Source organism: Salvelinus fontinalis, chromosome 17, assembly GCF_029448725.1.
Source record: "Salvelinus fontinalis isolate EN_2023a chromosome 17, ASM2944872v1, whole genome shotgun sequence".
In the NCBI taxonomy this organism is placed as follows: Eukaryota; Metazoa; Chordata; class Actinopteri; order Salmoniformes; family Salmonidae; genus Salvelinus; species Salvelinus fontinalis.
Window position 1 is genome coordinate 36140225 of NC_074681.1, and position 12668 is coordinate 36152892.

At 42.5% G+C, this 12668-nt stretch overlaps 1 protein-coding gene across 1 annotated transcript; it reads left to right on the top strand.

Moving 5' to 3' along the window:
* Positions 1-8380: 8380 nt before the first annotated feature.
* Positions 8381-12339, top strand: LOC129814252 (calreticulin-like). Its single transcript, XM_055867248.1, has 9 exons — positions 8381-8603; positions 8975-9076; positions 9325-9528; positions 9658-9752; positions 9842-10051; positions 10292-10405; positions 10589-10732; positions 10952-11044; positions 11290-12339. The coding sequence occupies exons 1-9, from the start codon at positions 8525-8527 to the stop codon at positions 11515-11517; spliced, it is 1269 nt and encodes a 422-aa protein (XP_055723223.1). The 5' UTR covers positions 8381-8524; the 3' UTR covers positions 11518-12339.
* The last annotated feature ends 329 nt before the right edge of the window (positions 12340-12668 follow it).

A 12668-nucleotide genomic window follows, 5' to 3' on the forward strand; every position in this document is an offset into this window, starting at 1 on the left:
TCCCTATTAGGATGTCGGTGGGTGGAGTTGGGAGGGTCGTCAGCTACATGGGGAACACCTGGGCCCACTCTCCCAGGATAAAATCACCACTTCCCCATTCATCAAGGAGACTCTCTCCATACAGACACTTGGATAGATTTTGTTGCGTTTGGTTGTGTTTTTTGGTTGTTTGTTTTAGCATCTTTCAACACCTTGCATTATCCCATTCATCCATGCAAAACATTCACTTACACTACTGATTACTGATTACACACACCATTGTATATTATACATAGTTTCTTTATTTAATAAATATATATTTTGTTACTTCTTATCTCCACGTGTCTCCCTTTTGTTACGGGCTTTGAGCCGGTTCGTGACAAGTGGGGGCTCGTCCGGGATAATTGAACGTATTGGTTTGGGAGAACGTGGAGGTACGTGTTTGGTTTACATATTTGGTCTGAGTTTGATAGGCCTAGTATTGGTTGCCTTTGTTGTTTGGTTTGTGTGCTGCGTTGGAGAGAGAGTATAATGGTTAGTTTCCAGGCCCTGCCCAGCCTGGAAACTCTTGTTCTACTTTCTGTTGGGACATCGGTCTGAGGAGGTGAGTAATCGGCTGTGTACCTCAGTGGGAGATTTGGTAGGGTAGTGGAATTTACTACCCGGAGCTATAGCCTTTTACCCCTGATAGGCTTAGTGACGTGTTTCATTTTTGGAATATGTTGGGCATGGTTAATGTTTGTTATTTTTGTGTGGTGTCTGTGGACTGAGCAGTTGTCTCGGGGGCACATCCGTGGCTTGGTGGAATCTGCCAGCGTGCTGGGGGGTTTATTACCTTGCCAGCGGGCTACAGTGCGTAAATACCCACCGCAAATCCGCACGAAGACTAGGGTTGAGTTATTGTAGGTTTGGGGAAGCTCCGTATCTCATCTCTCTTCTGTGGTGCTCAGGGTGATTGTCATTTCTCTGGTTGTGGTCTGGTGTGCTCAGCAGAGGGGAAGAGTGATAATATTTTTTTTGACTATGGCGTCTTATGTAGATGAGTTCATTCGCTTTCCATCAGAGGAATTGTTAGAATTAGGTACTAAAGAACAGCTGTTGAAAATCGCTGAACACTACAAGGTTGAAATTAGTGATAAACGTCTAAAGAATTCTATTAGGTTGATATTGAAGGCCAATCTGATGGAGAGTGGTATTCTTGAAGTTATCACTGGGCCAGTCTCTGCTGAGGGGTCATCTCCCCGTAACGTTGCAATGGCCATTCCATCGGTTAGTCCTAGTAGTCTTCTTTTTGAACAGCAGAAAGAACTGCTTCTGTTACAGCTGCAGCATGATCGTGTAAAGTATGAAAAGGAATTAGATATGGAGCATGATCGTGTAAAGTATGAAAAAGAATTAGATATGCAGCATGATCGTGAGAAGCTAGAGTATGATCGTGTAAAGTATGAAAAGGAATTAGCATTTAAACAAGATATGGAGCATGCTAAAATCAAGTTGCAACAAGAACGGATAGAGTTGGTTAGGGAAGGAAAGATCTCAGGGGAGAGTTTGTTCTGGGAAGGTGATCCAGATTTACCTAGCGGTCGTTCCTCTTTTGGTCGTGCCCCGGACACATTTGATATTGTTGGGAACTTACGGTTATTACCTCAGTTTAATGAAAAGGACCCTGAGACATTCTTTTCGTTGTTTGAGCGTGTTGCTGACGCTAGGAGTTGGCCTGATTCTGACCGCACCTTAATGTTGCAGTGTGTGCTGACTGGTAAAGCGCAGGAGGCATATTCAGCTCTTAATGTACACGACAGTGCCTGTTATGATAAGGTTAAAACGGCTGTGTTGCAGATTTATGAATTGGTCCCTGAGGCTTACCGCCAACGATTTAGAACTTTAAAAAGGGATGATAAACAGACTCATGTGGAGTTTGCGCGACAATTATCTGTACAGTTTAATCGCTGGTGTTCTGCCTCTGCAGTTGTTACTTTCCAAGGGCTGTGTGATCTGATTATGTTAGAGCAATTTAAGGACACAATCCCTGATCGTATTGCCACTTATATTAACGAACGAAAAGTAAAGAATGTCGCTGAAGCTGCGGTTTTGGCGGATGAGTATGTGTTGACTCACAAAAGAGTCTTTGCAGAGCCCCGTATTCGGAATGAGTGGGGGCGTTCGAATAGATTTGACCTTCGCTCACCGAAATACTTTGGTTCACGGACAGAGTTTAATTCAACTCGGGGTGAGCCTGACTCCTGTGGTAAAGTTGACTTTGGGCAAGTGTCATTACTGTCATGATTCAGGTCATTGGAAAAACGAATGTCCGGTTCTCAGGGAAAAGGACAAATTCAGTACGCGTGATTACGTTAAATCTAAGCCTACGGCGTTAGCTGCGCCTGTTTCACATCAGTTCACTCATGACACATGGTCTCAGGGGCAGGTGAAAGTCCATATTCACTCAGGCTATTTACCTTTCATTACGGAAGGTTTTGTGTCTATATTAGGGAGTAAGGAATTGGTGCCAGTGAAGATCTTGAGAGACACAGGTGCCTCCGAATCGTTTGTGTTGTAGTCTGTGTTACCCTTTTCAGCTGAGACTGATTCGCGGAAGAGTGTTCTAATTAGGGGGATAGGTTTGAACACTCTTTCAGTTCCATTACATAAAATGATGTTGGATTGTGGGCTGGTAAAAGGTGAGGTTGTCGTGGGGGTGCGTCCTTCGTTGCCTATTGAGGGTGTTGACGTTGTTCTTGGGAATAACTTGGCTGGTGATCGTGTATGGCCTGTCGTGTTTCCATCTCGAGTTGTTCCCATAAAGCCGTCAGTTGTTGAGATTCCAGATGAGAGTGTACAGAGCTCCCCAGGGATGTTCCGTGCGTGTGCAGTGATGAGTTCTATGAGTCGTGGCGAACTGGTCACTGTGCCGACTGATGAGAATACCACAAAGAAGTATGCCACTGCTTTCCCTGTTATTCCGTTGTCTGTTACCCACTCAGATCTAGTCAGTGCGCAGCGGACTGACCCCACATTGGAAGAGTTGCGTGACCAAATTGTGCCTGTGGAACAGTTGGGAGATGTCACCCATTGCTATTTTCTCAAAGAGGATGTCCTGATGAGAAAGTGGGTGTCTCATGGTAGTCGTTTTCTGGGGGAGGCGATTAGTCAGGTTGTGGTACCAGTAAAGCTTCGTGAGTTGGTTTTGACAACTTCTCACAATGGTGTTGCTGGACATATGGGTGTGAGGAAAACATACCATCGCATATTACGACATTTCTTTTGGCCTAGATTAAAGAGGGATGTCTCTGATTTCATCAAAACTTGTCACACCTGTCAATTAACGGGTAAACCTAATCAAGCTATTAAGACGGTACCACGGTTTCCTACTCCTGTACTCAGCCAACCTTTTGAGTATTCGATCATTGACTGTGTGGGTCCTTGGCCTCGTACAAAAAAAAAAGGTAGAGTGAAATGAGTAGTCTGTTACGTTGGGAAGTGGCTATGAATCGTTGGGAGTTTAAAAAAAATTAAGGACTTTGTTCTTTTCGTTGGAGGTTGTAGCTGATGTGGTCTCGTGCGCCCTCTTCCTGAATGTTTGTATGGTCAGGTTCTGTCTTTTCCTGTCTATTCCGTCCTGGTCTGGGGAGCCTTCTTTCCTCTTAAAAGTTGCTTCCTATGCACTAATGTTGCTGAGGTCTGGGGTGTCTTCTTTTCTCTTAAATGTTGCTTCCTATGTATTAAGGTTGCTGAGGTCTGGGGAGTCTTCTTTCCTCTTAAAGGTTGCTTCCCGTGCACAAAGGTTGCTGAGGTCTGGAGAGGAGATTGGCTGGGGCAAATTTGGAAGAGGGAACACGTACCCCTCATAAATTTGGGACGCAAGTGCTGTGTCAGTTTGGGACGCAGAGGGCGGTATGTTGTTCCGGGGTCCTTGTTGGTCCCCGGTTTTATGGGGGGGAATGTGACGACCCTCCCATTCTGTCTACCGTTCTCTCTCTCCTTGCTCTTGTTTCCCTATTAGGATGTCGGTGGGTGGAGTTGGGAGGGTCGTCAGCTACATGGGGAACACCTGGGCCCACTCTCCCAGGATAAAATCACCACTTCCCCATTCATCAAGGAGACTCTCTCCATACAGACACTTGGATAGATTTTGTTGCGTTTGGTTGTGTTTTTTGGTTGTTTGTTTTAGCATCTTTCAACACCTTGCATTATCACATTCATCCATGCAAAACATTCACTTACACTACTGATTACTGATTACACACACCATTGTATATTATACATAGTTTCTTTATTTAATAAATATATATTTTGTTACTTCTTATCTCCACGTGTCTCCCTTTTGTTACGGGCTTTGAGCCGGTTCGTGACATGCCTCTCGTACCTGTCCCGCTGCCGTGCTGCCTCCTCATATCGCCGCCGCTCAGCTTTCGCTTCCTCCAGCTCAGCTTTGGGGCGGCGATACTCCCCAGCCTGTGCCCAGGGTCCTTCTCCATTCAACTCTTCCTCCCAAGTCCACAAGTCCTGGGATTTCTGTGGTTGCTTTCGCTGCCCTTTTCCCCGCTGCTTGGTTCTGGTAATTTGGTGGGTGGTTCTGTAACGATACTCTAAATCCTCCTCCTCCTCAGACGAGGAGAGGAGAGAGGGATCTGAAGACCAATGTGCAGCGAGGTATGATGACATGATTTATTTAAGACACGACAAAACAACAAACACGACGTAGACAGAAAACGAACTATACTTGAATAAACTACAAAACAAATAAACGATGAAAACAGACCTGGACACGAACTTACATAACTTGAAGAACGCACGAACAGGTACACGACTACAAACAAACGCTACAGTCCCGTGTGGCACGAACATACATACAGACACAGGAGACAACCACCCACCAACAAACAGTGTGAAAACACCTACCTTAATATGGCTCTCAATCAGAGGAAATGAAAACCACCTGCCTCTAATTGAGAGCCATATCAGGTCACCCTTAAACCAACATAGAAACAGAAAACATAGACTGCCCACTCCAAACTCACGTCCTGACCAGCTAACACATACACAAACTAACAGAAAACAGGTCAGGAACGTGACACGCACATCATGCACTCTGCCTGAAAGAAGAACAAGAGTTAGTCATGAAAAGCTCCATTAAAAAGAATGGAGCAAAAACGACACATTCCCAAATGCAAATTTAAAATAGTTTTCTTTGACATATCTGTGATGCGTAACGGCACGATCTGCAGGAATTCAGTTTCACCATCATTCAAGGTCAACAACGTAGAACATTTTGCATTTCACATAGTAAACACAACCAACAAGCTTAAGAAGTTTAGGTTTGGTGAAAAACGTATGCAAAATAACGTTACCTCTGGGTGCATTATAATTAGCCATGACAGCCCATAGGACAGAAGCCTATCTCCTGTTTCAGTAGTGTGAAGCTACTTGATATACACGTATTCCCCCTGGACAGGATGCTAGCCTATCACAATACCTTACCCCGAATCCATCTATTTAATGCGGAATGCCAAGCAGAGACGCACTCGGTCACGCTTTTTAGAGTCTTTGGTATGACTGAACTGGGGTTCGAACCCAACCTTCCAATCTCAGGTCCGACACTAACCCCAAGGCCACTGAGTTGATGGGTGCATTCTGCTTTAAAATAAACAACATCCGCTGCAGATTCTCAGCTGCTGTAACTCAAAACGGAGGTTTTAGGTTCTACTTCAATGATTTGAGGGCAATAACTTATCGAAACTGTCTTGTTCACTTTTATCTGCAAAACCCATGTCCTCCAAGTTGTAAAGGGGTGGCCAGCCACAATTAGTTATATGTCTCCCATGACAACAACTATCCCATTGACTATATCCAGTAATAGTTTCTTATTGTTCTATTTATGACAATCGTAACAGTTACGCTACTACAATTAAGCACAAGCCATAATCAAGGGGTATTCACTGAGTAAACCAAACATTAGGACCAAGTGACATCAATAAAGGGATCATATATTTCACCTGGATTCACCCGGTCAGTCTATGTCATGGAAAGAGCAGGTATTAATGTTTTGTATACTCAGTCTATATAATTTGAAAATGCAAACAAAATTGCCTTGATCTACTCGCGTAATAACATTTTGGAAAAAAAACAAAAAAGGTTATGTAGAGATGAAGTTGAAAATGTTTAGTTTACTGTGAGATATTACTAACAAATGCTTTATTACTTACCAACGTCATCAAATACCCTCAAGTCTACTGTGGTAGAGTGAGTACTTATGGCCATCTCTCCGCCTCCAGTGCCATTCAAAAGCAAACGGTGGGTCCTTTTAAATTGACCATCCTTAAGAGGAAGAGTATTGGTTAAGAGTTTGGTCTTGGTTTCAATGATTTGGCCATGGCAGAAAAACATGACCTGGTGAAAATAAGTAAGTTGTGGGTGGAAATATGTATCCGATAGAGACAGAGAGCAAATACATTTAGTTGACCAGTTTAAGTGCAACTGCAAATAGTACAAATGCTTGTTGTTAATGTGATTACTGTAATCCTTCGTGGGATAAACCTCTGCGAAGGCCTCAGACACTGACCATTTCACTTAACTTATGTTTGAGAAATTAGTTTCTTTGTCAATTGGGCACATGATGAAACGTTGTTGATGAGAATTACTTGCCAGATCTCCAGGTGGTGCACAATGTTTTTGTCTTTATGGGTGGCCACCACACAGTCAGAACAAAATATTGTCTCAGCCCCAGTCAGTGCACTGCCATATTATCTCTGGCTGGATCCCACACACGGACGGCAGGTGGCCTAGTGGTTAGAGCGTTGGACTAGTAACCGAAAGGTTGCAAGATTGAATCCATGAGCTGACAAGGTAAAAATCTGTCGTTCTGCCCCTGAACAAGGCAGTTAACCCACTGTTCCTAGGCTGTCATTGAAAATAAGAATTTGTTCTTAACTGACCTGCCTAGTTAAATAAATAAAGGTTAAAAAAAACAGAGCAGATGGATTTTACCATGTTCTCGACAAGAATGTTGGGAGCTGATCCCTCATTTATCTCCATGCAGCCACTGTTTCCCCTTTTCTCCTCTGAGTACTGGTAGTCTGGGTATTACTTGTAACTGGACTATGGTCCTCCCGCTGCTCCTCTCTTTGGGCCTGAGGAGGTTCCGAGCCGGAGGTGCAGCACTGAGGGACAATGTGCCTCTTTCGTCTCAGAGCCTTGCCTCTCAATGGAATTCACTTGCCCAGGATAAAGATTTTTGTTTTTCCAAATTTGGGCATCGTTGCACAATTCTGAAACAAAGACAGTTATGAAGAATCAGATAAAATACATATCATTGATCACAAACTCAAGGAAGGCAAGAAACCAGCAAATTCCTGTCCACTTTCAAAAGGTATTCACCATATCTCTCTGATGTTTCACAAATCATTTGACAAGGATTATGCAACATTTAGGACAAGGATCATCAACTAGATTCAGCCGTGGGCCAATTTTTTCTTGAGCAGACAGTCGGGGGGCCGGAACATAATATTAATATTTGTAGATTGCAAATTGACTTCAAAAAGCCTAAACATATAATATTTGACAAAAAAAAATGATCATTTCAAACCTTGATTACATTTGGGGACATTTCCCTGAATACGGTTACGTCTCTCGGATGGACGTTAAAACAGGTGTCCTGACTCTCTGTGGTCATTCAAAATCCCACGGCACTTATTGTATGAGTAGGAGTGTTCACCTGCTGTGATGGATAAATTACCAACCTGGCCACATTCAATCATGGCCACCTAATCATCCCCCTCATTCCTAATTGGCATACATCACTCCTCACCTCTCCACCTGATGTATGGTGAGCTTTCTGGCACAAAAATGGTCGGGTACTAAAACATTGATGGTGGATGAGGTGAGTTTCCCCCTATTATGTAATGCACTTCGAGTGCCTCAGTTAGTAGAAAAGTGCTATATAAATCCAATCAAATATGATTTATTATTTGTACACGATCACGTGTCTCTCTATTATGCTTGGGAGTATTTTGGAACAGATTTCCAAAATTAAAATCAACTGGGAGCTGATTTCCTGGTGATTTTAGTCTTATGACCGACAAGAAAAAAATATTAAATATATATTTTTTTAACTGTGACCCAGTCAAATCTTTGAAATTGTTGCGTTTATATTTTTGTTCAGTGTATATTTTGCTGCTGATCAGGATTTGACACAGGAGCGGTGGGTGCAGGATTTTGTTCTAGATTAGCAGTAACACTTACCCTATGTGCAATATTTGTTCAGCAATTCTTTAATCTTTGGCAATAGTTTTCTTGGATTGTAAAATCTCCGAATGTGGTTAATCCTTTCTGAAGTGTACGGTAAAGGCGGCCACAGTACCAGATCTACCACAGCATCCAAGTCGCTTATTTTCCCTGTCAGCCAATGAAACAAGGACATTTGTTCCGAGTAGACGGGGATTGGTCAGACAGACTGGGGGAACCTGTGCATGTTTCGGGGAGCAGGGTGGTCAGATATTTAATTTGATATTGTTTTGCTAAATCCAAATATTTAGCCAACTACATCATGCTAGTGTCGGTGCTATTGATGATTGCACTAGCCAGTGCTGAACCATCGGTGTATTTTCGAGAGCAGTTTGAAGATGGCAAGTTCCATTCATTTCGTGCGGGCTGCAGCTATTGCCAACTAACCTAACAGCTAGCTGACCAAACATTTTACAGCTAGCATCTTAATTAATATCAGTGAGCTATCTAACCACGAAACAATAATAGCTAGCTATGCTTTGTGAGACGCGATAATGCACGTATATTTAGCCACACTGACTGCAAAAATGATGGCCGGCTAACTATCACGGTAGCCAGTTATCTAGCTAATCAAATTGATAATTAACGGATCAAGCTAACACTAAATCTTGTATGAACCGTTCGCTAAATTGGTTTTATTCAACCATGCCAATATACATGGTTGACTTAGCTGCTAATATTTGCTTCTAACAATGTATTTTTTTCCTGTCAGATGCTTGGAATACCCGTTGGGTTGAATCCAGCCATAGGTCGGACTATGGGAAATTTGTCCTGACTGCTGGGAAATTCTATGGAGATGCAGAGAAAGACAAAGGTAGATGTCATGGACCTACGACTTCATGCAGTAGAATAAAGAACCTTGAATGTATTTTCTATTACACGCTAGAGGCTTATTTTATCCCTCTGAGGTTATGACTGTCCATGTGATGAAATATCTGGTTGTATGACCCCAGCGTTGTTTTGAGAATGTCAGATTGTCAGTCTTACACATGTCTGCTCTCTGTGTGGAGCAGGAGCCATCTCTGAAGTTGAAAAAGTTATATCATATCTTATCGCCCCCAGGTCTCCAGACCAGCCAGGATGCCCACTTCTACTCTTCTTCTGCTCGCTTTGAGCCCTTCACCAACCAGGCCAAGACCCTGGTGATCCAGTTCACTGTCAAGCACGAGCAGAACATCGACTGCGGGGGAGGCTACATCAAGCTATTCCCCGCTGACCTCGACCAGGCAGACATGCATGGAGACTCTAACTACAACATCATGTTCGGTAAAGTTCATCAGGAACAATGAGATTTGATTGAAAACCAGTTCCTCCCTTGTTACACATTCAACATTCAGAGAAATTGTCAAGGTCGTATATTTATTTTGTATTGCTAATCATAGTGTTTTTCTCCAGGTCCAGACATCTGTGGCCCAGCCACGAAGAAAGTTCATGTCATTATCAACTACCAGGGCAAGAATCACCTCATCAGAAAGGACATCAGATGCAAGGTACAGTAAGCCTATATCCCAAATCAGGCTTCTTCAATATCTTATATCCTCATTGGGAGGAATCAAAATCAATCGTCTTTGTTTTGCAGGATGATGAGTACACCCATCTGTACACTCTGATCCTGAACCCTGACAACACGTATGAGGTGAAGATTGACAACAAGAAGGCGGAGTCTGGAAGTCTGGAGGAGGACTGGGACATTCTGCCCCCTAAAAAGGTCAAGGACCCCGAGGCTGTGAAACCAGATCACTGGGATGAGAGAGAGAGGATGGAGGACCCAGACGATAAGAAACCAGAGGTGGGTAAGATGGACTCCTAGCCTGCCTGGACCCATGGCTGTTTCTGCACTCAACAATGCTACGCTAGCTAGCCACATTATTGTGCGGGCAGGACAACGGCAGAAACAGACTGGCAGACCAGGCATCTAGCCAGCTATTCTGATTCAAAAGCTATCCATCTTGTCAATCATTTATGAGTAATATGTCTTTCATGAATGTAGTTTTATTAATGATTAGTTCATGATTCTGTTATTTGTCAGGACTGGGATAGCCCCGAGAACATTGCTGACCCTGACGCTAAGCAGCCTGAGGATTGGGATGATGAGATGGACGGTGAATGGGAGCCACCCATGGTCTCCAACCCTGACTATAAGGCAAGCAGTCAGACACTTCATAACTGGGGTGTTTTCCTAGCTCTACACATATGGCAGGATCACATTTTATTTCTCATAATATTAGACAAGGACGCAGACAAGGTGACAGTAGCTTTCCCTGTGCTTTGGATTACTGCTTCAATTATATGAACAGCTGTTTGATTGATTTGTTTGCTTTCTCAGGGTGAATGGAAACCCCGCAAGATTGATAACCCTGACTACAAGGGCAAATGGTTGCATCCTGAGATTGACAATCCAGACTACAGTGCAGACACTGAGATCTACAGATTTGACAGCATAGGAGTCATTGGCCTGGACCTGTGGCAGGTACTGTGGAGGCCCTTATTCAGTCTTTTTAATACCTTAGTTATTGATAATGAATACTAAAGAGTGGAATCGAATTGAAAAGGATTCAGTTTGGGATCATTCTTTTTAAAAGCCCTCTATATTTTAATTTAATCGAAAAGAGAAAAGGAAACGCATCTCTGAAAGTCTTTTTGCCCTGAAATGTTTGAAGTAATTCAGACTTATTCATTGCCGTCACAGGTGAAATCTGGGACTATCTTCGATAACTTCCTGATCACAGATGATGCTACGCTGGCAGAAGAAGTCGGCAATGAGACCTGGGGTCAGACTAAGGTCAGTGGCACTCACCTCTCAGGTTCACACTTACATATTCACACTGGTGTCTCTCTCGAGTCGCATTCCCCCCAACCCGTTCCCTTGCAATTTGTTCCAGGATGCTTTGTCTGAATAAATCCACTATTTTGCTGTCAGATCCTTACGAAGACATATTTGTAACGTTGCCTACCAGCACACTACAAACTGTAAAAATGCTAATTCCTGTGGTTTGTTAAAAAGGCTGTCTGTTTCATGTTCTGTAGGACCCAGAAAAAAAGATGAAGGAGTCCCAGGAGGAGAAGGAGAGGAAGAAACTAGAGGCAGAAGAGATGGCGGGGAAAGAGGAGACAAAAGACGAGCCTGGAGAAGAGGAGGAGGAGGAAGAAGAGGAAGAGTTGGAGCATGAAGAAGAAGAGGAGGAGGAGGAAGAAGAGGAGACTGGAGCACAGGAAGAGGAGGAGGAAACAGATTCTATAAAGGATGAACTTTAGAGGACTTTGACTTTCTCATAGGGGTGACTTCGTTCTTTGAGCCTGGGGAGAGATTATTCATCATTTCACTTTACCATCCAGTCAGTCCTCAAAGTAATAATGTTGAGAGAAGGGGAGGTGAAGGAGTCATTTACTGCAAAATCTGTGCCATTTTTTTATTTCGTTTTTAAAAATTAATTTATTGAATTTTAACTTGTTAGTTTATCCCCTAATTAATAAAAAACTGACACTTTTTGTTATTGTATCAAATAATAATTCACATTTGGTAATATATTGGCAAATGTATTTACTGTGTTTTTTCTTACAGGCTCGACTTAATGCTAACCTATTTCTTGTAAGTATGCTTTTATAGTCTGTTGCTCCACCAAATATTACAGATGAAGTCTAATTCAATGGTGCTTGTTTGTTTTGTATACTTAATTCACATTGGGTGATTGTGTACACAATGTGAATCCTACTTGGTATTCACATGCATAGCGATTAGTTTCCCATTCGTTCCATTTGCTTACTAAATTCAGTCACACACTGGAATACATAATGTTAGGTAGAATTTAGAAGTAGCATCTGTAACCTCACCTCGAAAAATTCAGTCATCAACCTCTTATATTCCACTGACATTCAGCCAAGGACTACTGTAGCCAAATCATCAAACTTTTGTCTCTCAAACACTAACCTCATACTTCCTAATGTAGCATAGTGCATTTGTTCTCCCCTTAATTGTTTTTGTAGATATTTGTTACCTTATTTGGGAAATTATGATTACAAAGATTGTTGTGCAAAAATACTGTACAGTAATAAAAAAAGAGAGCTGTTTGGATTTGACATGTATATTGTGTGCCTTTGTTAAAAATTACCATCACACTATACTATTTATATTTACGGGCAATTAGAAGTCAAACAAATGAAATAGCACCTTATGGATGCTTCTAGGCATTTTTCTACAGAGCAGAATTAATCACAAACACTGACAGCCTTTCATAACATCTCTAGAAAATATTTGTTCTCTGTTGAAGTTGTCTTGCTATTTAGAGTAGAAAGTGACAAGTACGCAGTTTAATTTCCTATTGCAGCTACTGTCTCTCCAAAGTGAATATGTTTATCACCAGCAGTCAGCATCCTCTGTCTCTAGGTCCAATGTAGCTTTTTGGAGC

What these genes read in the sequence shown, in the direction of transcription:
- LOC129814252 (XM_055867248.1), top strand. Translation starts at nt 8,525, where the DNA reads ATGCTAGTGTCGGTGCTATTGATGATTGCACTAGCCAGTGCTGAACCA. An exon ending in TAACTACAACATCATGTTCG is followed by an intron (nt 9,529 to 9,657) that starts GTAAAGTTCATC and finishes GTTTTTCTCCAG; the next exon opens with GTCCAGACATCTGTGGCCCA. An exon ending in TTGGCCTGGACCTGTGGCAG is followed by an intron (nt 10,733 to 10,951) that starts GTACTGTGGAGG and finishes TTGCCGTCACAG; the next exon opens with GTGAAATCTGGGACTATCTT.